At 37.7% G+C, this 27,463-nt stretch overlaps 1 protein-coding gene across 1 annotated transcript in view; it reads right to left on the bottom strand.

The window, feature by feature from the left end:
• LRBA (LPS responsive beige-like anchor protein) overlaps nucleotides 1-24,936 on the bottom strand; it is a 380,505-nt gene extending 355,569 nt beyond the window's left edge. The window contains exons 1-2 of the mRNA XM_087724319.1: nucleotides 24,595-24,936; nucleotides 23,775-24,152 (exon numbers count right to left, since the gene is read on the bottom strand). Of these exons, the coding sequence (XP_087580445.1) occupies nucleotides 23,775-24,008 (234 nt within the window). The 5' untranslated portion in view covers nucleotides 24,009-24,152; nucleotides 24,595-24,936. The remainder of the gene's footprint in view (nucleotides 1-23,774; nucleotides 24,153-24,594) is intronic.
• Between the last annotated feature and the right edge of the window lie 2,527 nt (nucleotides 24,937-27,463).

The following is a 27,463-nucleotide window of genomic DNA, read 5'->3' as shown; positions in this document are numbered from 1 at the left end:
GCTTACTACACAATTTAAAATTTTGATAAAAATAGAAGTAAAATCAAAACACAATAATAAGAGCAGCTGCAGCATGACATGGTATAGGAAAGAATTATGTGACTGAACCAATTATCTGAAACATTTGTTTGCAATTTCTTCTTCGGGATCTCTAAACAAACCTAAGCATGGTTTGTAAGGCAAAGAGCTAAGAAACCAAAAACCTATTTGCCCTTCCAAAAAAAAAAAGAAATGTTACTCCTAGTCTGGATATACAGCTGTCTGTGATCAAAGACAGTGAAGATGTTGGACTATTGCTGCTGTCAAAATAAGGCTACATATTCTGCATAGATCCTACTGGCCTTCCTTAGTATCTTCATACATTAATGTTCTCTTACCTATTTCATAATTTGAACAGACTACCATAAGTATGTGGACTGGCAGAATTTTCACTTAATATCACCTTGTTTTTCCACAATAAATTGTTAATATTGTTATTCACAATATTACTGAACAGACTCCTCAAGCTGATGATCGTGGATTTCATATTATAGCATGTAGTTTATACTGCCGCCTGCCAGCTAGTATGGATGACAGGTTTTCTTATTGGGCCTATATTTAATTCTGTGAATGTCACATAATGGGTATATATGAGTTAGTGGCAGAGATCTATTACTAAACAGAAACTAATCATAGATGGTTTTCATTTAAAATATAGCAATTCTGCTATAGGATTTGCTAAACAAGTCTGTTTCCATGTTTTTCCATGAATTCAAGCAGCTTCCATTCATTACTCAAGGTCAGAAATGTTGGAGAAATATGTAACTTGGAAAACACATTTTTCAGCATTCTCAAAATAAATCAATGGTGTCATATACATCAAGATTGGGAATATATAATGAATATATCTGACATTTTAAAATAGTATAGTCAGACAGAAACAAAAATTTTAGTATTTTCTTTTCTAAATTTCTCTCTTAATGAAGGAGTAATAGCATATGTAATAATCTTCAAATATATTTCTCAAATATGTGTTTGTGTAATGACAAACTATATGCAAATCCGAGAAATACATGCACACTTCTTAAGTCTAATGGTGAGATGTATGCTTTATGGCTGATGACAGTGTGAATTCCTTAGCAGGGAAGTTTATAGTTACATATTTTACAACTATCATTATTTCAGGTTATTTTAATTATAAAACCTAGGCAGGTTTCATTATATCTAAAGAAGCCACAGTTTCTACTCTCTGATGCCCACATAACAACACCCAGATAATAAAACAATTTCATCAGAAATGATGATCAAATAATACAGAATATGTGACTTGACAAGTTCTCATCACAACTGGATATTAGCAATAATAGCAATTAAGAACTTTATTCAATAGAAAGATCACATAAGTGCAGTTATTATCAACTTCAAAGGAATTTTATTAAAGAAAAAGTTTGAATTTATGTTTGGGAATACAACTTTTAGCCAATGCTAAGCTCACTGTCAAGTATTACCAAAATAAATAAATAAATCTGGCCTATTATCTTCTTATGGTTGCTTGAGTTAATATATTTGGTTCTAAAGAACCATCAACTGTCATGCCAGCACCTTATAGGCCATACATTTCGCTCTTAAGTAAAGTGACCTCACCTTCACCTCAATTCTCTTCCAGTCATCTTTCACTTTTAGCTACATGTACATAGACAGTAACCACCCATCCAAGAAGTTGACATATTAGTTTTTCTATCTAATCTGCAAAACACAAATAATTCACTAGCAATTCGAAATAGTACTTTCAGGAAATCAGACTTAAGTAATTTTCATTTAAATGTTTTTTGAAAGTATCTTTTTTACAAATGGGAGAGTTACACACAATTTGTGGAAAATTTGATCTACTATTAATATGGCAACACATTATAAATACGTATAAGCGGATACAATAACAGTATGTCATATTAACCAATTCTAATAATAATTTGCAGCTGATCAACTTTCAAGACACAAATTTGCTGCCAAAGACAGGGATCGCATAATCCAAGTATGTACACCAGCTAGTTATTATCTGAGCAGCAGTAATGGCTGTGAACAGCAAAATGTAATCTCATGAAATGTCACAGTAAGTTATGAATATCTGAGCAGCCTAATGCACCTTACTAGCCATGAAGTGTGAGAATGTAATCTTATTACCTTTTTTATGGTTGTATTTTTTTTAATAATATAGGCTTTGAACTGATGTATAGTCTTTCTCTGCACCTTAACATGATTTGGTCTCTTGTGCCATACAGTTCATTTTTCAGAATTCCCCAATTCAATGTATGTCTTAGATTCAACTTCATAAACAATCTTTATAACAACCAACTGGCTGACATAATATTTTCTCTTTCTAGACCGTCGAATGATATGTAAGCATACAACAATGATTTCCAAGCAACATATTTGAAGCATTCAAATACATCTTCCTAACTTTTACATTTCATTTTAATATTTCCCTGAATATTTATAAATTTAAATATGTCATAAATATATCAATATCTGAATGAATTTTAAAAGCAATGGAAACTTTTGGTATCTATAGATCATTCCTTTTCAATCATATTTTCACATTCCCAGGGATTAAGTTTCACCAAAGAGATTGAAAAATAAAATAAACTCTTTCTTCAACCTCTTCACCAAATGACAGCATCCTTCAAATCCAAATTTTAAATTTCTGCAGCAATTATCCCAAAGAGTTGCATACAAATCTCTATTAGCAAGATAAAAACATATTACAATTTACCAATTCTCGAAAAAGTATTTACAGAATTTATTTATTAAATTTATATGCTGCTCATCTCACTAATAAAGCAAGGAAAACAATTCAGGAAAAACGATTACTCCCTTTATCTATTTATTATTAAAATTCTCATTGTGTTTATTGTATTTGTACCATCAAGTTAGCCCAAATGTTGCATTATGCCATAAGATTTTTTTGTTTTTATTTCCTCCTCCTCCTATTACTATTTGTACTTTGGCACATCTTCATTTTAGTAAAATACACAGTTTTCTATTCATTGAAACTGACCATTTGCAAAAAAAAAGAAAAAATTCTATTTGTCTTAAAGGAGAATGGAGAAAAGGAATAAAAAAACATCAAGGCCACATAGCTGGTATGACTGACAGGATTCATTGATGCAATGTCAAATCTTGTTTTGATGTTATAATATAACTGAACTGAACATAGCTGAATTCTGAAAACTGAATATAAGTTTTAATATCAAAACAATAATACATCAAAATGGACTCCAGTCCACAAATTTTTTTTTCTAAAATGAATAGAATAGAATTACAGAATTGGATGGGACCTTGGAGGTCTTCTAGTCCAACCCCCTGCTTAGGCAGGAAACCCTATACCATATCTCTTCTTTAAAACTTCCAGTGTTGGAGCATTCACAACTTCTGGAGCCAAGTTGTTCCACAGATTAATTGTTCTAACTGACAGGAAATTTCTTCTTAGTTCTATGTTGATTCTCTCCTTGATTAGTTTCCATCCATTGTTTCTTGTCCTGCCCTCAGATGCTTTGGAGAATATCTTGACTCCCTCTTCCCCCTGAGATATTGGAACACTACTATCATGTCATCCCTAGTCCTTCTTTTCATTAAACTAGACATACCCAATTCCAGCAATCGTTCTTCATAGGTTTTAGCTTCCAGTGTCCTAATCATCTTTGTTGCTCTTCTCTGCACTCTTTCTAGTCTCAACATTTTTTTACACTGTGGCAACCAAAACTAGATGCAGTATTCCAAGTGTGGCCTTACCAAGGCATTTTAAAGTGGTATTAACACTTCACATGAAGTCTATCTTATTGTAACATGTCAATGTGTATTTTCCACCACCTACCCCGATAGTAGAAGAGAAATGTAATGGTATAGGAGATTGATTTTGAGGGATCAGGGGAAGAAAAGATGCTGTCTAGAAAATGCTGAGACAAGAGAAGAGATCTTAATGTTAGAAGATGAAACTTAGGAAGGACCCATCCTAATTGATCAGGTGGTTAAAAATGAACAAAGGAGATTTATACCTTCAGACCGGCAAGAGTATATTAATGTACTCTTACAATAAAATGGAATTAATTAGCTAATCTCATCATGTTTCCAGTGTAATCTGCCTGGGAAGGCTGCCAGAAAAAATCTGTTTCATCATGAGAGTTCTGCTAAAATCTGGAAGTAAAACTAGGGAATTACCATCACAAATTTTATTTCATTATTGATTTAGATTTTTCATTAACCAAACTATTACATTGTTCAAAATATAAAAAGAACAGACAATATACAAATTTGACAGAATTTTTCCAGATAGAATTGTTTCCAGCAATAAATTTCTAAAAATATATTGATTAACCTAGATTTGTATCCTACTTTTATTGATTTTATAAATAACTCAAGATACCACACGTACCTAATCCTCCTCCCTCCTCCTATTTCCCCACAACAACAATCCTGTGAGGTAAGCAGGGGCTAAGAGAGAGTGACTGGTCCAAACTGACCCAGCTGTCTTTCATGTCTATGCTCAGACTAGGACTTAATGTCTCTCAGTTTCTAGCCTGGTGTCTTAATCACTAGATCAAATTGGTCTCAATTTTTCAAGGAATTTTCAAAGCGATAAAAATAACTATATTTAATTCATATTTGTCCACTCATTAAGCAATATGATATTCAGAGCTTACAGATTTAAGAATAATTTTATAGACTATTTCTAATTTTCCTGTAAAATAAAAACGGTTATTACAATGCTCAATTTTACATATAAGCATTCAACTGAAATTATAAAAAAATATACTTATATTATTCTGATTTTTACTGTAACAAGTTCACATTTTTAAAACGTGATCTTTACAATCAGATTGTCACTTTGAACTGCCCTATAGGTAAAACCTAATCATACAAATAATCAAAATGTAATTTTATTGTAATAGACATTAATATATAAAGGTAAAATGTGTAACCTACAGTCATATAGAAAGCAGGCATCTTCTTACAGAAAATAGATTTTCAAAATCCATTACATCATAGATTCATACATAAGCATTGAAAGCCAATAAATCACTTAAACTATGCTAAAGAAACTCTTTTAAAATTTGCATCTGCCTATAGTAAATACTACCATGTTCTTTAATAGCTTGCTACTGCAATCTTAGCAAGCTGCTGATTTATGGTTGTGACAGATTTTCAAAATCAGAAATCCATCACTGTATGCCATCTACTTAAAAATCAGTTCAACTTATGTTACTCAGAATTTAAATCTTACCGTATGTAATACGAAAATCACAGCCAACATGTACCACATTGTTCATGTTATTTTCTTTACTATCTGAGTATGATATACAATAATTATTTCTTAAAACAAGTATCATTTTAGAGAGTTATTGAGAATATGTTTTGAACATTTATTTATAAGCATAATGAGGCACAAAAAAAGAATATAACAAAACATTTGTGCAAATTTTCAAGACTAAAGAAAACACTAAAACTAAATAATTGCCATTGTTTACCTATAGTAATTATCTATATTTGTCTTCAAAATGTTTCTAAACATTATCAAGTGCATTTTATCAAACTTACACAGAAATCTGCATTAAAGTCTATATTTTAAGATTAATGCAAGTAATACTAATTTTAAAAACAGCTAATTTGTTAAATACTTGACTAAAATAAGTGGCTATGGTAAATAAATCAGATACTATTAATTTTTTCAAATCTACTATCAGAAAATATAGGATAGAAAATCATTACTGGTATTCAGCCATTGTCTACATGGAATTAATGAGGGAAATGTTTTTTTAATGGCTTTTTAAAGTAATCCACATTTTGACTACAAGTTTTCCCTAACTCAGCTTCTCAGATTATTAAACTGAAGTGATGTGGATGCTAAACAACATATTTCCATTGTGGTTTGGCTGAAAGAGTTATGATGAAAATACTAGTTATAAACAAGGGGATTCAATCTGCTTTAGATACCTGCTTTTGGCCTCCATTCTCTTTTGTTGGACCTTGAGAAGCCACAGGGTGATATGGCTGAATGCTAAGATCAAGAAGAAGACCTTGATAGATTCAAGGATAAACTTTATTGGTATCACTGAAGACTGGCTAAGAAAGAACATATAATGTGAAAGGCCCTCTCTGTTTCCCTCTGACCACCCTTGTGTTCTTCCTCTTGTTGCTGATGAGGCACACTTGGCCAAGCAAGTTCTCCGCTCTTACGCAAGATCTCCTCATAGCCTGGAGAGGCTTTCATGACACTGTGCCAGGCCTCATGAAGTTGTAGAGAGGCTTCATGTAGCCCTGCGAAGGCCAGCAACTGCTTTGGCAGTGTGTGCCTCGTCAACAGCAGGAGGAAAACAACAATGGTTGATAGGGACTTGTGTGGATGCCAGAATGCAGGGTGGCCAAAAGGGCAGGGTTAGAGATAGTTGAATTGCAAGTTGTGGGGCATAAATATAGAGTTGAAATGCCTGAATTTTCATCATGTAATTGCAGAGGTACTACAATAGCTGTAATTTCAAGGATCAGTTGTAACTATCGTTCATTCATTACCACCACAACTTTGAACCATCCCTGAATAGTCATTAAGCAAGGACTACCTGTAAAACTATGTTGATATTCTCCATGTTTCCTGCTCTTAGAATCTCCTGCCACTTGTAAAAGCCTGATACCACTCCCCTTCAACAAAGCTTAGGAACAGCTTCACACCCCACTAACCCCTTCCAATCTAACTATGTGTTATGGGCTGAAGAGACAGGCCTAATATACAGTTATGCTCCTTATACTGAACATACAGCAGAAGTTAGATGTGCCAGAAGCATGTCCTAACTTTAGTGCCTGAACACTGGTGAATGTAAAGATGACTCATTTATCATGCAGATGAGAGATTATGACAGGGTTTGAAGTGGGCCACCTTAGAGTAAAACTCAACACCTCTCAAAGCAGAACATACTTCCCTGCGAAAAGTAAGTCTGTATTAGGGTCTAGAGCACGGGTGTCAAACTCGAGATGACAGGTTGTCATTAAATGACTTATCACAACTTTTCCCCTTTCACTAAAATGGGGGTGGGTGCGACCAGTGCAAGATGCATCTGGCCCATGGGCCGCAAGTTTGACACCCCTAGCCTAGAGGAACCGTGAACCAAGATCCCTAGCAGCTAGTAAAGAGCTGCATTAAATCAATTTCCTTGCCTGACTAAGGCTAGGAGAAATAATAGAAATTGTTGAAATCTGTTTTGATACAAAGCTCAATTACGAAAGGAGTCAGTGGAATCAAATACCAAAAATGCCCATCCAGCAAGCTGTCAAGACAATATTTCAAGATCGTGAAGGAACTGAGAATGTACCAGTGACCATTATATCACAGTTTCTCTTGTATCTTGAAAAAAAGGTACTGGGTTTTACTAAGAGGAAATGCAAATTCTAAATTACCTTTGGGCCATTCAGTGACTATCAATTATTTGTAATGATTACTATTCCTGAGTGACAATAGATAAGAGGTTCCTCAATAGCAGCTTCAGCCAAATTTGTACCTGTTTTGAAGAACCTCGTTTCCTAGTCACTGAGTCCTCTTTTCTCTCTCTCTCTCCCACGAAACATACTTCTCCCTTCTCATTTTCCACACTTAATCATTAATGACAGTTGCACGTTTACATTCTCTGTGTTCCCACTTTGAGAATCTTTTACCACTAATGAAATACAATACCAGAATCAAGCTGATTGATTAAAGTTGTCCCCATTTGCTTGCATTTATATACGCTGCTTAATGTTATTCTGGACATCCACAGAACTTTTGTTTGCTTCATTAAAGAAAAAGGCATGAGTGCCACCTAATGGACAATAGAAATAATGTACTACAAAGAAAATTGGCAAGATTCTTATATTCAGATAAGAAAAATTGTTCAACATTTTAAAAAATTTACAAAGATCAGTACTGCATAAAATGTCAACCACAATTTCATGATTTTAGAACATATTTATGCGAATATTCTTTCCTTATAAAATACATATACCTCTTTTAAAATATAATAATTCAAACTTGTATGTTTCATAGGGTTTATGCTTCTAGGTAGCAACCCTACACATGTTTGCTTTTCAATAAGGACTATTAACTTTATATAGAGAAATATATTTTAAGTACATTTTGTTATTAAGCTTTATTAAAAATAGCAGCACTTTTGTTTGAACATGTACAAAATTGAATTATAAACCTATACATACACATATATCAAATTTTTCTATCCATAATATTTCTTTTGCTTTGATTTATTAAATATATTTTGCTTGGTAGTAAATTGTGCTTTTTCCCCTAAGTGTTTCTTTATTTTTTATACAGATGTGAACCAGCAAGAAATATTAATCAGCTGGTATCAAAGTTAACCATTAATTTAGGGTTGTTATTCACTTACCTTACCTTCTGGTTTGCAAATGTGAGCACGCGTGCACTCAGCCTTCTGCGCATGCACTTTGACTAAAAAAAAGTGCCTAAATGAGATGCAATAGAGTCGGGGCAGGCGGGCGGGGCCACCTGCGATTTCCGCTACCCGTTCGGGCGAACCAGGCCAAACTGGCACAATACCAACTCTGCATTAATTCCAATTAATGTCACCTAACCAGGTAGCTAGTTCTCACAGGGCCCTATGTTACACATTTTTCTTCTATTAACTTAAGGAGCCAAGAGCTTTCAGTGCAATTAACAGTGATCTGAAATGTAACATAATCAACAGTTGATATCTCAAAGATTTCCTGCATTTATGTTCTCTGATGGGTTTGGTTGTAGTGAAAAATACTTGTCTGTTGCCATGCAAGAATTCTTAATTTAATGGTTACAATCATAAGCTACCCATTTGTCCAGGATTTGGGCTTTTAATGAAAAATCTGCTATTTGTAAACATGTTCTGAACAGCTTTAATTATAAAAAGAAAATAGAGCAGCAGAAATGTAAGGAATGCACAAATAACACAACACTGGTATTTCTTTAATGATATTTAGGAAATGGAGATGCAGTCTGCTTGTGGGGAGTATACTGGCTGCCTTGTTCTAAATAAAGAACATTACTATCTATCCTTAACTATTTATGTTTCACACAACCATGTACCATGTGAACACTAACATACAATAAACTATTTTGAAACTAAATAGATCTTAATCATTTAAGCATTGGTCCATTATTTTACTCTATGCAAGGTGAAAAGCTGTTATTTTTAAAGTCATTCTTTGTACAAACATCTGATTTCTATAGCAGCAGTTTAAGCAGAAAGAGTTGTAAACAATTATACTGCTTGAGTAGGTCTTCGATAACTACAAGCTACTTCATTATAACAAACTGTAGCACTTATTGACAAGATGTCATGTTCTACCGTATACAATTGCAACAGAGGAACAAGAAACAGGTTGGAAAATCACAAAGAACATGAAAAAAAAGTATTCTGAAAATGGCTAATTGATACCAGATGTAGGATTACTAGATAACCTAATTAATTTTGAGGACCTTGGTTATTCATTGTTACAAATCAGGAAACACCAAAAAGAATTTTAAAAAACCAATTAATAACCTCTCCCAATTATAATGTCAAGCATTCTGACTTTGTCAAAGAACCTCATTTGACATCAGTAGTCTCTACTTTGTTCCGTTCTGAGTGTGACTTCACTCAAATAGTCTTACAGTAAGAATAAAATCCTATATTGTATATCTGTTTAATGAAAAAGGCAAAACAATCAGTTGCAAATTCAAACTAAATATATTAATTGAATTGAATAGTGATATTAATTTATAATCATGTTAATTCACAAGTCCTAATCATTCAACAATAAAGCATACTTCATTCAACACAGAGAATATATATTGAGGCTAATTTTGTTAATGTTGGGATCATACTTTAATTAGAATATGCTTTCATTAGGGAAACAATGTAACCTCAGGATCATAATGTACTCAAAACTCAAATACCACAGCTGCAGGACATCCACAAAAAGTAAACTGTCATGCCATGAAATGCCTACAAAATAGCTACTCTCAGTCTGCTAAAATTATTAAGCATGTGGGACTCAACACTTATAGGTAGGATGCTCTAGCTGGCCTGCCTGCTACTGCCTGTAGTTTTTGCAACATATCAAAAATCAAAAGCAACCTTTAAAAGGATAAAATTTCTCCAAGCAAAATATTTTGTTTCATGGCAGAGTTTAACAAAACATATTTAGAAAGATAACATGACAGCTTCATCACTTTTACCATCCAAGTTCCTCTGGATCACAGTTAAGTTTCTGAGAGCCATATCTGTGTTTCAAATGGGTTTAAGACAACTCACCACAACCAACTCGCCACAGTGGGACAAGTCACCACAGCCAACTTGTCATGGGACAACTCACTGCGGGACAGAAGTTATATAATATCAAATAAATGGTGCAATAGGATCATTCAAGGAAGAATGCAAAAGGAGGGACAAAATGAAATGTGAATGATAAAAATTAAAATAATTTTTAATTATTTTAAATAATTAAATAAAATTGTTGAATTGTCACGCAGCAAGTTGACAGTGGCAAGCTGGCTTCAGCAAGTTGACAGTGGCAAGCTGGCTTCAGCAAGTTGAAGCAATGAGTTGGCAGCAATGAGTTGGCCATGGCAAATTGGTAGTGGCAAATTATCCCATTCCAGTTTGAAATATGGAAAGCAAGCAAATTCTATTATTCCATTTTGTGGTAGACACGTCTAGATTAAAAATAACATATGACTTATGTATATCTATATAAGCTTATACTACATTCTATTGTCTTCATATTTTGAATGAACCTTTAAGAATCCTAGGTGGGATGAAAGAGATAAAAAAGAAAAAAATTAAAAAATACATCAACATTCAGATTAAAGGATGCCAAACCAAACTCTAACAAAGAAGTGTTCCACAAGCCAAGTGACAAGTTGAGACACGTTCATAAAGCCGTCTCCCTATTCCTAGCTAAAACCAATATGAAAGTGAAAGTGGCACAGTTGGAACATACTATAATTTAAAAATGAAACTGAAACTTAAAAATAATATATAGGTAGCTTAATATGGTTGATAAACCCCGCAAAATGGAAATCTTTGTTGGATTCTGTGTCCTTTTGCAGCTTGGATTAAACATTTATCACACAATTTTAGTCCTAGCTTTTTTTAATATCAGCTTTTAATTTTTCTTAGCTTTTACATTACCAGGTTCCTTGAGCTGTTCGTATGGCTTTTTAAACTGTATTTTCCTTATTTAATGTCCTTTTCTCAATTAAGTTCTACTGCTTTATCAACATGGCTTCTCAATTTGTATAAACTCTTTAAAACTGCTTTTTGACTAGCAGTGGGGAAACAATCTAAATGGCATGTTTTTTGAACCTTTGCCTGATTTCGTTGAGAATATTCTTTCCCAACAATGAAATTGTTGACAATGGCTAGTACTATAGCATCTTAGTCTTAATGGTTGTATACAGCTTTCCGAATCAGAGACAACATGCCTTAAATACGAGTTGCCAAGGAACAATTGTAAACAAAAGCCATCTCCCTTTAGTTTTGCCTGTTAATTTCTCTATGTATCAGCCAATAAGAAATCTATATCTAGGTGAATTTCTCCGGCCCTTTGGAACGAGCTCCCCGTGGAGATTCGAACCCTCACCACCCTCCAGGCCTTCCGAAAAGCCGTTAAAACCTGGCTGTTCCGACAGGCCTGGGGCTAATGAGCTCTCAAATGGTATGGTTGTTGTGTGTTTTAAATTTTGGTATTGTTTTGTTTGTCTTTTTATTCCTTATTTGTAAACCCCCCCCCCCTTGACTTGGGTTGTGAGCTGCCCTGAGTCCCCTCGGGGAAAAGGGCGGCATAGAAATATAATAAATTCAATTCAACTCAATTCAATTCAATTTAAAGTTTACCAGCTGGTCCTGAAATTCTGAGCAAGAAAAATAATCACTGTAATATTTTGCCAAATCATCAAGAAATAAAAATCAGTCTTGAATACAGCTGCTGAATCTGCGCATACAGACAGGAGGTTGAACAACTAGCCTTGTAGTACAGCCAGAACAATCTTGAACTAAATACACTCAAAACCGAAGAAATGGATGTGGTTTTTAGAAGAAAACCTCCTATACTACCACCTCTTAAAATACTAGACAACAGAGTATCAACAGTAGAGATCTTCAAGTTTCTAGGTTCTATCATATCTTAATACTTAAAATGGACACCTAACATCAAAAACGTCATCAAAAAAGCACAACAAAGAATGTTATTTCTGCGTCAACTAAGAAAGTTCAAACTGCCCAAAGAGCTGCTGATTCTGTTCTAGAGAGGAATTATTGAGTCTGTCATCTGCACTTCCATAACTGTCTGGTTTGGCTCTGCAACCAAACAAGACAGACAGACTTCAACGGATAATTAGAACTGCAGAAAAAACAATTGCTACCAATCTGCCTTCCATTGAGGACCTATATACTGCACGAGTCAAATATGTGAAAATATCTGTAGACCCCTCACATCCTGGACATAAATTGTTTCAACTTCTACCTTCAAAACGACACCATAGGGTACTGCACACCAGAACAACTAGACACAAGGACAGTTTTCCCCCAAATGCTATCACTCTGCTTAACAACTAATTCCCACAACACTGTCAATAATTTACTAAGACTATATTATTATTATTATTCTCTTCCTTCCTAGTATCTATCTCTCCACACTTATGACTATAACCATGTTGCTTGTATCTTTCAATTTATATTGTTTTTATTTGTTTCCTAGTACGATTTGATAGCTTATTAGTAATCTTGACTATCTTGCATCTTTTTATTTTTGATGAATGTATTTTATTCTCTTATGTACACTGAGAGCATATGCACCAAAAACAAATTCCTTGTGTGTCCAATCACACTTGGCCAATGAAAGAATTCTATTCTATTCTTCATTTATAAAGAAAAGCTGAGGAACGACATTTTGAAAAAAATCAGTGGGGACAAATCACAACTTTCCACTATACTGTGCTTGTATTGAAAACTGCAGATGAAAAAACATTTCTTAAAACATTTTAAAGATTTTGTTGGAATACAGGAAATCATAACATGCTTCAGCACCAGAAAAAAATGATAAAAGAAGAGTGAAGTTAAGTAGATAAGATGCAGCCAGGGGTGGGTTCCTACCAGTTCTAACCTCTTCTATAGAAGAGGTTCCACAAATCTACAGTGCCGTTTAGAACCATCATCCAGATGAAGAGCGAGAGGAGGAATTCTGGGAGCTGAAGTCCACAAGTCTTAAAGCTGTTAAGTTTGAACACCCCTGGGGTTTTTTTCTAAAGCATTAGGGGTGCAAGGGTCTTGTAACTTGAGAGCTTTAAGACTTGCATACTTCAATGCCAGAGTTTCTGAGCCAACATGACTGGAGGAGGAATTCTGGGACTTGAAGTCCACAAGTCTTAAAGCTGTCAAGTTTGAACACCCCTGGAGTTTTTTCTAAAGGGTTAGGGGTGCAAGGGTCTTGTAACTTGACAGCTTTAAGACTTGCCTGCTTCAAATGCCAGAGTTTCTGAGCCAACATTTTGGTTGCTAAGCAAGAGCGTTGTTAAGTGAGTTTCACATTTTACAAGTTGGCCACTCCCACTCAGTCACATGGCTGGCAAGCCACTCCCACCCGGTCACATGGCCAGCAAGCCACTCCCACAAAGCAGGCCACACCTACAGAAAAGGTTTTTAAAAAATTTGAAACCCACCACTGGATGCAGCATGTATTTTAGTTCAAAAGTATCCATGATCATTTACATCTCAAGTGAAAACTGTTTTTATTTGCTTCCTTGACTGTCAATGGTGTTCTCAGGAGTTCTCCAACATCAAAGTTCAAAAGTAACAATACTGTTTTGGTCCTGCTTCTTCAAGGTCTGGTGATAATATTATAACCTGTGAATTTGGGAATGTACAATTTCATCACATCTGGAAGGCATTAAATATAGCCTAAAGCTGTCTTCAATAGTTATACAAATGATTACTGACAAATTAAAATAATTTGGCATACTGATATAATTACTGCATTCAGTTTTGGTCGCCATGATGTAGAAAAGATGTGGGGACTCTAGAAAGAGTGCAGAGAAGAGCAACAAAGATGATTAGGGGACTGGAGGCTAAAATATATGAAGAACGGTTGCAGTAACTGTCTAGTTTAATAGAAAGAAGGACTAGGGGAGACATGATAGCAGTGTTCCAATATCTCAGGGGTTACCACAAAGAAGAGGGAGTCAAACTATTCTCCAAGGCACCTGAGGGTAGAACAAGAAGCAATGGGTGGAAACTAATCAAGGAGAGAAGCAACTTAGAACTGAGGAGAAATCTCCTGACAGATAGAACACTTAATCAGTGGAACAGCTTGCCTCCATAAGTTGTGAATGCCCCAACACTCTTTAAGAAGTCTTTAAGAAGATGTTAGATAGCCATTTGTCTGAAACGGTATAGGGTTTCCTGCCTAGGCAGGGGGTTGGACTAGAAGACCTCCAAGGCCCCCTTCCAACTTTGCTATTGTATAATTAATGTTTGGCTAATTCTAACATTAGAACATTTCAAGAAAATTTTAAATTTCACTATGAAAACAAAAATTAGCATTGTATTACTTTGCAGAGAGCAATAGATAATAGTTTAGAGTTCCTTTCTTACTAAACTATAAAGATAGAAATTGGCCTAATAATCAGACAATATATTTGTCTGATCAAGTATACTGTATATACTATCTGAAAGTGGGTAGAAATGTAAAAAAGATGGTACAGCAATATGGCTTATACTTCTCTAATACCATAATCAAAATTATGTCAGCAATTCAATATATATTGAATTACCGTATTTTTCTGAGTCTAAGATGCACCAAGGTTTTGAAGAGGCAATTTTTTAAAAAAAAGTTTTTACACTTTGCAAACCTCCCCAAAATGGCCCGTTTTTCATGAAAACGGGCCCTTTTTTCCAAAGAAAAAGGACATGAATAGCCCTTAGGAGGCTTGTAGATTGTTCCGGGGGGGGATGGGGCCCCCAAAAATGAGCAAAAAAGGCCTGTTTTTTTGCAAAAACTGGTCTCTTTTTTGTCAAAAAAAAAAGGGCATTAGGAAGCTCATAGAGTGCTCCTGGGGGCTGGGGGGGGGCAAAATTGAGCAAAAAACAGCCCACGTTTTGCTCATTTCTGCCCTCCCCAGCCCCCAGGAACTCTCTGAAAGCCTCCTACAAGCTATGCACAGCCATTTTGGTGACGGGGTGGGGTTTCAGGAGGCAAACGAAGGCTGTATTCAGTCTATAAGACGGACCCAGATTTTCAGCCTCTTTTTTGAGGGAAAAAGGTACGTCTTATACTCCGAAAAATATGGTATATATTGCATATATTATAGCAACTCACCCTATAATATGAGGGTTTTTTTACCTAGTGAAGAGTTCAGAAGAATAATGAGAAAGTAAATTTTAGAACTTTAGTAAATGAAAACAATGCCCCATCTTCTTAAACCAAGAAAGCGAGAAGTAGACAAAAGTTGGAAACACTGTGATGCATTTAATATAAGCTATAAATTAAACAAATAAAGTTCCAAGAATTACTCTAATACAGATAGTTGGTTTATTTAATGGCTGTTCAATTTATGATGGCACTGAAAAAAGTGACTTACAACCGGTTCTTGCAATCATGTCATCAAAACTTGCTTGGCAACCTGTATTTTTGAAAGTTGCAGGTCTGAGTCATGTGATCAACATTTATAATCTTCCCAGGGCCTTTTGACAAGCAAGGCAATGGAGAAAGCTTTATCTGCTTAATTATCATGAGTCACTTAATGACCGCACCAAAAAAGATCATAAAATTGGTCCTGACTCATTTAACAACCACACTGTTTAGTGATGGGAGTTTCAGTCCCAATTGTGATCATAAGTTGAAGACTACTTGTATTTAAGATTGTTCTACGTTTTTGTTTACTACATTCACCAATAGACAAATAGTCCTCTGAAATGAGATCTGCAGAACTCCTCCCGACAGTGGCAAGACTCTTCTCAGGGATAGGAGAAATGCCCCTTGTTAAAGGTAATATATCTTTATATTAGTTGTTATCAAGACTGTAATTCTAATACTTTGTATTGCTTTATTATATTAAAAGTGAAATCAGAAAAGTACAGCTTTGATGTTGGAGAAGATTTCTGAGAAAAACCACGTATAGCCAAGAAAACATAAGGATCACTGAACAATCAACCTAAAGTTTTCAATTGAGCCACAAATGATCAGGTTCAAATAATCCTATTTTGACAAATTATGCAAAAACTTGGTTCTCTGGAAACAATGTGAATGCCAGGAAAAGCAGCAAAGTGGATGGAATCAGTTACAGTGGCAATTCAGGTTTCATTGGAAAACCTGAAGGACCAGATTAGAGATGGATTGTCATGGAGGAAGTCTGTATGATTGCAGAGTTAAACCAAACTGAATGCACATAATATATCTATACTTTTGTTTCTCAATTTGACTTGAACTCAGTATAAGCAATTTTGAAACAAATGACAATAATTATTTGAAACTTACAGATAACTTTAAAAACTAAATATATTTTGTTACAATATTATTTAGTACTATGACCGATAAAAAGTAACGGAAGAATAAACAGCCTATTCAGACTATAGAAAACAGTACACTAAAACTTGTTGTATGTAAGTAGCAGTGGTAGGATACAACCGGTACGCCCTGGTACAGGCATACCGATACCTGCTGGGAGCACCAGGTACCGTGCCGGTACGGTGCTCCGGAGGGCCCACCCGCCCTCCCTCCGTACCTGTATTTGAGCTGATCAGAGCTCTCGCACATGCGCACGGATCGTATGCCACCTGTGCGACACTCAATCAAGCAGCTGGAATGTCGCGGACGGTAAGTATGCTTGCTTGCGCTGCGTGCTGCGCACATGCATGTGGTGGACACCCGGCCCCGTTGCACCGTACCAGTTGGAACGGGATTCAGAACCCATCACTGGTAAGCAGGATGGTGTAGAGCATGGGTGTCAAACTCGTGCCATTACATTGCCATCACATGACATTTTGTGATGTTTTTCCCATTCACAGAGCTGGGGTGGGTATGGCCTGCACATGACGCATAGGGCCCACAGATCTCCAGTTTGACACCCCTGATCTAGAGAAAAAAATCAAAATTCTGTTTGGGATAGCACACAGATTATTTTTAATGCTACTACCTATTTTTCAAGAACTGTTCTACCTGTTTACAATCCTCTGACTCTTATGCGTGTGAGATACAGGGTCTCTGTATGCTGTTTTCTGAGGATTAAAATATACAATTTCAAAAAAGGAAATTAATTTTAAAAAATACAAACCTCCTGGTCATCTAGTCTTGAGGTATGGAGTGAGGAAAACCAAAACTTTCTTGGGAAACAAACCAATATCACAGATAAAGAAAATCAAACTTTATTTTAAAAAGCAAAAAATAAATAATAATAAATAAATAATAAAAGGTAAAAGTTAAATATAAAAATACAAATATTCAATACAAAAGAGGCTACTTGGTAGAACTCGCCAATCATACTAGAAAGCTATTTAAAAGAAATACATGGGGAAAAATGCAATATTCTAAAAATATTATAAGACAGTAGTGTTTTGTCACAAATGGCTCATTTTTAATTTATTTTGCTCTAAAACAATACTTCCTGATCCTGGGTAAATTACCCAAAATTGGATAAAAGTGATTTTTCTTTATTATTAGGGACACCTTAACAATAATCTCATTACTAATCACAACAGAGACATTTATATTTACTTGAAGATTGTCATATGTACTAAAATACATTAAAAATCTCCCAAAATATCCCTATTAAGATGAAAACCAATGAAATTACCAATAGTAATTGTTTAAATGAAATGTCATAAAGTTTATTCAATGATATTGTTTTTTAATTCAAGTATTCGAGTTATGACCATTCATTTAGCAACTATTTGAAGTTATGACAATGCTGAAGGAAGAGACCTACAACTGATCCTTGAAATTCAGTAAGCCTTTCTGATAAGTGTTTTGGGGTAACAAATGAAAAAGTTTGGGAAGCCTCATAAAACAACAGAACTAATTACACATTTCAAATTAATTTGATAGGTTACAAGAAAATTATATAGAAAATTGGTATCTTCATGCACAACCTGTTATGGAGTTCTCTGAGGTTGAAGAGTAAAACTTTACAGGTCTCCCAGCTTGCAATTCAAGAGGCAACCACTCAATAGTCATCTATGAATGATAGGTATGATTCAGTGCAGGTGGCCAATGAATTTGGTAGAAAAGAGTCAGAGACTCTCTTTGGGAAAGTACCAAGCACTAAATCATATACCAAAATAGGCTGTAACAGTGGAGGTTAGCATAGTTGGGTAAGAGATGTTTACACTTCTCATTAAGCTCAGTCAGCTCTACAACAGGAAACTTAAACTTCCTTATTGGAAAACTGTTTTCTGTGGATATATATATTTAGTGAATCTGATGTCTGCTTGGGCACCTCTTAACATTCCTATCTCTTAACTCTTAGTTTATTCTATTAGTTTGTGGTGTTACATAATTTACTAGCCACATAAAATTATCTCTGAAGGGTCCAAATATTTGACCAAATTATTAGCTTTAGCTTTGTATTGGCTACTGGTAGATACAAACATATATACACATAGTCAGGTTTGTGTGTATTGGGACAAAGATACATTTTTTGGCATTTGCGCTACCACCACATTGAATCTGAAATGAAACACTCAAGATGTGAGTGAAGACTCTCAACTTTAATTAAAGGGGTTTGACAAAAGTACGGCATTAACCATTGAGCAGGTTACAGTTATTTTAATACACTCAACACCGTTTTTGATGGCTCATAAATGTTGGCCAAACAGAATTGTAAATATCGTGGCACGACAAAACCGCGCTACGCAAAATAGCGGAGATTAAATCGCGTCACTAAAGTCGCGACGTCATCATCGCGCGTCATCACCGCGGGGACAACAGCGCGGTGACAGAAGGGCGTTCTACATGCTTCGTTCTTTGCCTCCAAAGGTAGCCCTCCTCCTCCAGCTGACAGCGGCAGCAGGCACGGGGCAAAGCGGGCTGCCCAGCAGCAGCAGCCCGCGGGAAGGGTCCAGCTCAGCCGCGGAGGGCAGCAGGAAGCCCGCGGGGGGCCCGAGCAGGGCCGCCGACGCTGGCGGCGGAGGAGGACGCAGCAGCGGCAGCGGCTGAGGCTCTCCCGGGGCCGGCGAAGCGGGCTTGCCCGGCAGAGGCAGGCCGCCCTCTTCTTCCTCAACAACATCTCCTTGGATGGGCGGCCGCCGCCACCGGGCAAGCCCGCTTCGCCGGCCCCGGGAGAGCCTCAGCCGCCGCCCGCCCTGCCTCTTCCTCCGGGGGAGGCGCCAGCGGCGGAGACCGCCCGTCCAAGGAGATGTTGTTGAGGAAGAAGAGGGCAGCCTGCCTCCGCCGGGCAAGCCCGCTTCGCTGGCCCGGGAGAGCCTCAGCCGCCGCCGCTGCTGCGTCCTCCTCCGCTTCCTGATGCCCCCCGCGGCTGTGCTGGACCCTTCCCGCGGGCTGCTGCTGCTGGGCAGCCCGCTTTGCCCCGTGCCCGCTGCCGCTGTCAGCTGGAGGAGGAGGGCTACCTTTGGAGGCAAAGAACGAAGCATGTAGAACGCCCTTCTGTCACCGCGCTGTTGTCGCGGCGGTAGGGTCGTTTTTTTATTAGCGCTTCGGACGCCGCGGATTTGCCTCCGCACTTATGTCGGCGCGGATAAGGGCATCGCGGTTTTGTGGTGGAACCTGTAAATATAAACATTGTTTTTAATACTTGGATGAATGCACTCATTGATTGCCTGAAGACTAGAACTCGTGAACTAGCCCCAATACTGAATTTCCTCATTTGAGATGCTTTGCCTGCTTTTACTGCAGCTGCCTTCAACTGTTGCTTGTTTGTGGGTCTTTCTGCTTTCAGTCTTGTCTTTAATAAGTAACAACATGCTCCATTGGGTTGAGATCAGGTGACTGACTTGGCCAGTGAAGAATATCCCATTTCTGTGCCTTGAGGAACTCTTGGTTGGTTTTGTTGTATGTTTTAGGTCATTATCCATCTACAATATGAAGTGGCATCAGAGGTGGTATTCAGCAGGTTCTGACCCATTCTGGAGAACCGGTAGCGGACATTTTGAGTAGTTCGGAGAACCAGTAAATACCTCTGACTGCCTCTGTCCCCATCTATTCTCTGCCTCCCAAGTTCCAGCTGATCAGGAGGAAAGGGGGATTTTGCAGTGATCTTCCCCTGGAGTGGGGAGGGAATGGAGATTTTACAGTATCCTTCCCCTGGAGTGGGGAGGGAATGGAGATTTTACAGTATCTTTCTCCTCCCACGTCCACCAAGCCACGCCCACAGAACAGGTAGTAAAAAAATTGAATCCCACCACTGAGAAGCATCTTACCAATTTTGCAGCACTTGGTTGAATCTGAGCAGAGAGTATAGTCCTATACCCTTCAGAATTCATCCTGCTACTTTTATCAGCAGCCAGGTCATCAATAAATACCAGTGATGCAGGTCTACTGGCAGCCATACATGTCCATGCATAACACTGTCTCTGCCATGTTTGACAGATGATGTAGTGTGCTCGGATCTTTTCCTTCTCCATATTTTTTTCATCATTATGGTACAAGTTAATCTTGGTTTCGTCAGTCAAAAGAATCTATTCTAGAATTGGGAAGGCTTTTTAAGGTGTTTTCTGGCAAACTCTAATCTGGCCTTCCTGTTCCTGAGCATGGCCAGAGTTCGCACCTTGTTATAAATCCTCTGTATTTACATTCATAACACTGTCTCTTGGCTGTGCTGTAAACTTTAACAATGACACATCTACCTCAAGAGCGTTCTTGACTTGGGTAGATGTTGTGAAAGAGTTTTTCTTACCCAATGGCAGAATTCTGTAGTCATCTACTTTAGTTATCTTCCATTACTTTCCAGGCCTTTTGATGTTGCTGAACCTGCTGGTTAATTCCTTCTTTTTAAGAAAATTTCAAAATATTGTTCCAGCTATTCCCACTGTTCGTTCTCTCCCTCTCTCCCTCTCCCTCCCTCTCTCTCTCTCTCTCCCCCTCCCTCCCTCCCTCCCCCCCCTCTCTCTCTAGTGTTCTGCCCTAATAAGAGTGTTTTTATACCTCTGGTATCTGAATCAGAACATGACCAAGAGTCACATCACACTGCACAAGATGGGGAACATATTCAGTGGCAGGAAGGGAGGGTTTATGAGCCCTGTCCAATTGGCAAACTATTTACCTTAAAAAGTTAAAATTAATACTTCAGAAATTTTCACTATGATTGTTTAAAAAATAAACAGAAGTGACTCATAGAAATGAATATATTTTCCTTATGAGGAAAGAAAGCATTATCTTGTGGAAAGGGTATATATACTTCTCAAAGTGAAGTCCTACTCTAGCATTACATTATTTCTCAGTAGTAATAAAACACATCTATACCTGAATTCCTAGAGAACAGGTCTAAGCTTACATCCAGACTAATGTCACAGTACTCTAGATGGAAGATGCCAGATGGAGATGGGATTGGGAAGAATATGTGCAATGAAACTGTTCCTTTGCTTCAAATCCTGCATATTACCCACCTCCCAAAACACTGTGTATGACAAAAAAAAATGCCTACCATTTCACAAAAGAAAAGCCAATCACACTTGATAACATTTCCTCCAAAATATTTCTAGCTGCATCCAATTTATACAGTCTAGTCACATATAGGAATATGCCAGGCAGACATTGACAAAAATCCAATTCACTGTTAGGTTCACTTTGGTATACTCTAGTAGGGAAGGGAGGGGGCAATTCTATATTTAGTTTCTGCAAGGCTCTATAATTTAATTTGAATCATTTTTAACAAAACTCATATTGTAAACATGACTTATGATTGTTTTCAAATAGGCTTAAATAAAATATACCAAACCTCTGATACAAATTGCTGATACACATTTGCAATACTGTGTACAAATGCTGCAATGCTCTAGAGAGTTTCATAAACTTTTATATATTCATAAGCATAAAAAGTATGACTGTAAAATACTTTTTGGACCCAGGAATTTATGTGTGAGGTCTTCTGCTACTGCTATAGAAAAAAAAGTTATATTATTTTGGATTTTTAAGTCAAAAATCCACTAGTTAAAGACAATGGAGACAATGCAATATATATAGCCTAGAATCACCACTTTTAGGTGGGCAAGGATAATTGACGCAAAAATACAGCCTCTCATTATCAAGACAACCCCTGCCTTCTCGAGGTGCCCACCGTTTCCAACAGAAGGGGCTCTGTCGACTCTTGGGCCCGGCGAGCTCAAGTAGTACTTAGCCTAGAATCATGGATCCCGCTCCGGGATGCATGCGACTCTACAGCGAAGGGATTGGCTATGCCGTACCGACGCTAAAGACTTAAGTCAAAGTCACCACTTTTATGTTTATGGCATAATAAAGCTAGGCCACAATTATCCTTGACAAATCTTCTATTTCTGCAGCTTACTTCTAGCAAATGTTTAGGGCTTAAATGAATATACATACATAATCCCTAACTCATACTTCAAAGTAAAGAATTACTATAAATATATCAAAACAAAACAAAACAAAAATTTCTCTTTTTATACTTTTACTATATGTTTTATAGAAATGTTCTTTCTCTAATTTACATTGCGGAGCCCAAATTTAAGTAACCATTTCAGATTTTATCTAAACCTAGTTATAGCAAATCAAAGTAGAACTTTGTGAAAATGTAGGCTATAACTTTTAAGCAAAGATCTCATGAGGAATGTGAAATGGTGCATATTGTGTGCCCAAACAATTTTATTTCAGCTTTTAACACCATTTCAGATGCGAGACATGGTCTTAAAAGTCAGGCCAATCATTAATTCTGACTGAGCCAGAGGAAATAATTATTCTCACATTCTAAAGTTTATGCAATAAATATATATATATATATATATATATATATATATATATATATATATGTATGTATGTATGTATGTATGTATGTATGTATGTATGTATGTATGTATGTATGTATATGAATTGTCCAGATTATCATATAATTACTGCTCTCTGCCACAAAATTGTAATACTCAAATTTAATGTCATCTGTCTTCAAAACCTAATATTTGTGTTTAATATTAATCAGCTTAATGCCTTTTCTAAGAGAACTTCCACTGTTAAGAAAAGCTGAGAGTACAAAAAGTTGAGGGTCTGCAGTACAAATAATGATATATCCTATAGATCACAGGTCAAACTTGCTGTCACATGATGTATTGTAACATTTTTTCCTTTTGTGGAGTTGAGGTGGGCGTGGCCTCCACCTGATGCATCCTGCCACCAGTTTGACACCCCTGCTACAGATATACCTATATATTTGCAGAGCCATCAATTACAAACTTACAATAGGATATATTGGACCAATATTACAAACAGATACAAAAGCATATTTTAGGGTGCAAATTTTAACATCTACCTTGTGCTTTCATTTATAAAATTACAAGTGGCAGAAACAAGAATTTGAAACAAAGTCCCAGAAAATTCAAACAAAAATAAAAACTATGAGGGGAAAAAAGCAATGCAACCTTAAATGAGTTAGTCCGCTTTACTTCCAGGGAAATGCAGCAGCTTGCTCGACTCACCCCCGTTACAAATGGCCAGCTGTGTACATTTGTGTTTAACCACAGTAATATGAACACGGAGAGAATGTACATTATTTCATCATCATATGCTTTTCTTCATTTGGAGAGGAGAAAAAAGAAAAATAAGTGACTCACCAGATTGAACACAGTTTCTACAATATCCCTGTTGGATACTTCCCCAACTTCCACCAATCCTGTCAGCACAGCGAATTTCATCCTGATACCCCGGATAGGGATGCCTGGATTCAAAGACTGCTTTTCAGCTAAGCTTCCATCTTTTCCTTGTCCAGGACCACCACCTCCTCCGCCTCCTCCTTTATTATCCCCTGCTGACGGAGAGGAACAGCTCTGTCTTTCTTCACTAGCCATAGTTAGTTCACCTCCAAAAATACAGAGCAGACACCTTCGCCTGGACCTTCAGGTCCAGTTCTGAAAGCACCTGGAACGGCAGCAAAGCGACTTGAGTGGAGACTCCTCCTCTTCTTCACTCAGTGGCAGGGCCTGGGCAATGGTCTGTGGAAAGGAGGTCATTCCAGAAAGACAACAGTGTAAGTGCAGGCACTTTGTTAAACAATATCTACAAAGCCTGCCATCTACCTAACTATAAAACTCTGCTCCCTTTCCTGGAAGCACACGCCTCACTCAATAAAACCAGAGCAGGAGCAACTACACAGGTAAGCTCCTCCTCGCTGCAAATGTTCAACTTGCTCGCACCGGAGAGGGGGGAAAATTGTTTCCTAAAAGACTGTTCTTAAAAATATATATGTATATATATTGTAGATTTGAAGACGCAGCACCCTCCCCGGAGCGATCCTCCAGCCTCTCTCCTGCTGCTGTCCTCGTCTTTCAGCAGCTCCGGTAGGAGCAGCAAGCGCTCGCCCTGCTTCTTGCCCCTCGCGCGCGCAGTCACAGGGTGCAAGGACGAAGTCGGGCCAGCGGGGAAGTTCACACTCACCCAGCCGAGATCTCCGTTCCCGGGACGATCGGGGCCAAAGGGCAAGGAGACGCGCCTTCTAATGCCCGGCGGCTGATCCAGGCATGGAGAGAGATGCCTTCTTCGCTTCCCCGCCACCAGACTGGCACTATGCCGACCTGAGCTGGATGGAAACCAAGCGGGAGGTTTCGCTTTGGGTGAGGGGGGGGGGAGGAAGACGCCTGAAAGTTTTTTTGGTTTTTTCCTCCCCGTGCAGCTACTTCACTCTGCAGTCGCCACGGTTAGCTCGTCCATCGCTTCCTGCTGGCTCCGGTTGCTGCCGCCATGATAGCGCTAAGCCGAGCCCGAGGAGAGTTGCCGGGCGAGTCACAATGCGCATGCGCTGTCAGGAACAGGCGGGGCGGGCCGCGAGCGGGCCGCAGCGGGCTCGGAAAAGGAGGTTTCCGCGCAGCCTCAGGTGACTTAGGTGTGTCCAGGTAAGAGACGCAGCGTACAAAGTAGAAAGAAGAGGAGGAGAAGTGGGCTGGCCTCTGTTTTCCCTACGGGAATGGAGGCAGTGAAAACCGCCGTTCAGAAGGAAGATGTAAAATCCGTTTTTAGTATTGGATTAGACGCTGAAAGCAAATCCTGTTTGGGGAAGAGAACTGATGGTTGATAAGAGTCGGGTGGAATATTAGATGTTATGGTTCATTTGGAAGTGCCGTCTTGTAAATAAGGATTTGGGTTTTCATCCTGTTGAATTCAGCAGGAAATGTATTTTCTCTTGGAAAAAGAATCAGGACAATTACCACATTGGGTGGAAAATGTCATTTTTTTGCTCCTGTGATAATGATAAGAATCTGAAACTTCTTTTGGCTTCACTGCAGTTTACCCAAAAAAATTTTAAGGTGGATTTCCCCCACTGCATTTGTGTCATACTAAATAGGGTGGTTAAGGCATCAAGCTAGAAATCTGAAGACTATGAATTCTAATCCTGTTTTGGGCATAGAGCCAGCTGGACAGCCATGGGCAAGTTATTTTCTCTCGGCCCTATAAACAGGGCAATGTCAAACCATTTCTGAATAAAACTTCCCAAGAAAATTGAAAGGACTTGTCCAGGCAGTCATAGAAGAATAATAGAGTGGGAGGTCTGCTACTCAAGCAGGAGACATATCATTTCAAACAAATGGTTGTCCAGACTCTTTTTAAAGCCTCCAAAAGAAGTTCAGTCTCTCTTTGAAAGCCTCCAAAAGTCTCCAAGAATCAGGCATGATTGAATGGAAGAAGAAGAAAAAAATAGGCTTGCATATAATTGAAATAATTTTCTTTGAGCATCTGAATCTAGGTTCAACATGTTTAACCTCCCAAAATTGCTGAAGCAACTGCAAATAAATAAAATCTTTCTTTGGGGATAAATCAATAAATATTGCTAAAAAGGAGGACAATAGCCCATTGCTATATTGCAGGTTCAGCACAATCAAAGACCAAGCATCTCTAGGATTAGAAGATGGGTTAGGGAAATAAGGATTTTCCTAAGGATTTGGGTTTTGAATGTATTTTATATATTTTGCATTTACTGAAATAATGAAGCACACGTAAGCAAATAGTGTTAGTTGAATGCACTGCCACATATTTTTATATCTAGTTAAGAATCTGGAAAAATCTAATGTTAGCATATAAATAGTACACATGTAATAATTCAAGCAAAATTCAGTATGCAAGTGACTGGTGAGTTGCAAAGTCCTATTACATATAATAACCTAGCTTTCAGAGTAGCTGTGCTTCATACTCATTCAGAGAACCTGCGTGGTTTTGCAAAACCCCATACTTTTCATCTTCTCTTGAATTTCCTGTTTTCTTATGTTTTAAAGTGTGCAAATGCAAAACAAAATGTAAATGATATATTGCAAGCACAGGTGTTTGCAATGGGGTAAATGATGGCATGTTGACAAAAATGATGTGATTTACATATCGTCGGTGATGCAAGTACTAACACAAATCCTTTACATGACATTGTGCCCTTCATAAGTCCATAATGAAAAATGCTTTAAAAGTACCTCAAAGTTTTTGTTACCGTTATACTCCCATTTTATTACTGTTCTTTTAAGAATGTTGGTTATCATCTTTAAAGCCCTTCATGGCATGGATCCAGGCTACTTGAGGGATTGTCTCATCCCACTGGGTTTGGCCCATCCCATGCATCCCAGCAGAGAAGACATACTGAGGGCCCCATTTGTCCAATTATTCCAGCTAGCAAGGTCGAGAAAGGTCTTCTCTGCTGTGGCATCTGCTCTCTGAAACATCCTGCCCCTCCCATTGAGGTTGGCCTCAATTTTCCTGAACATTTTAAAGGGCCTAAAGACCTGCCTCTTGCAGTTAGTTTGTGGCCCCAATGGGTGAGCATCACAGTGGTTGATTCACAACAGATGCACTTCCCTCCATCCTGTTGCCCTCCCCTTCTGTGATTGGATCAAAGCATTTGCAGGTATTTTATTCTATCTACCGTATTTTTCAGAGTATAAGGCGCACCTTTTTCCCTCAAAAAAGAGGGTGAAAATCTGGGTGCATCTTATACAGGGAAAACAGCATTTTTGACCTACCGAAACTGCCCCTTTTGCAAAAATGGGTGTGCAGAGGGTTTAGGGGGCTTGCAAAATGCTCCTGAGGGCTGGGGAGGGCAAAAATGAGCAAAAAACATGCCATTTTCCCCCCCAGCCCCCAGCAGCACTCTATAAGCCTCCCAAAGCCTCTGCATGCCGTTTTTTTTAACGGCCCATTTTTGTGAAAAATGGTCCATTTTTTTAAAAAAACGGGGCGGTTTTTTTGCTCGTTTTACTACAAATTAAAGCAAGCTTCCACCCAGGGCTGAAAAAGATCCTTCTATCTTAATTTTTAAATTAGCAGATTCCAC

The sequence above is a fragment of the Thamnophis sirtalis genome, unplaced genomic scaffold (genome assembly GCF_051295495.1).
Source record: "Thamnophis sirtalis isolate CommonGarterSnake01/CBP01778 unplaced genomic scaffold, rThaSir2_p1.2 scaffold_10, whole genome shotgun sequence".
NCBI classification, from domain to species: domain Eukaryota; kingdom Metazoa; phylum Chordata; class Lepidosauria; order Squamata; family Natricidae; genus Thamnophis; species Thamnophis sirtalis.
This window is presented reverse-complemented; position numbering and strand designations above follow the sequence as displayed.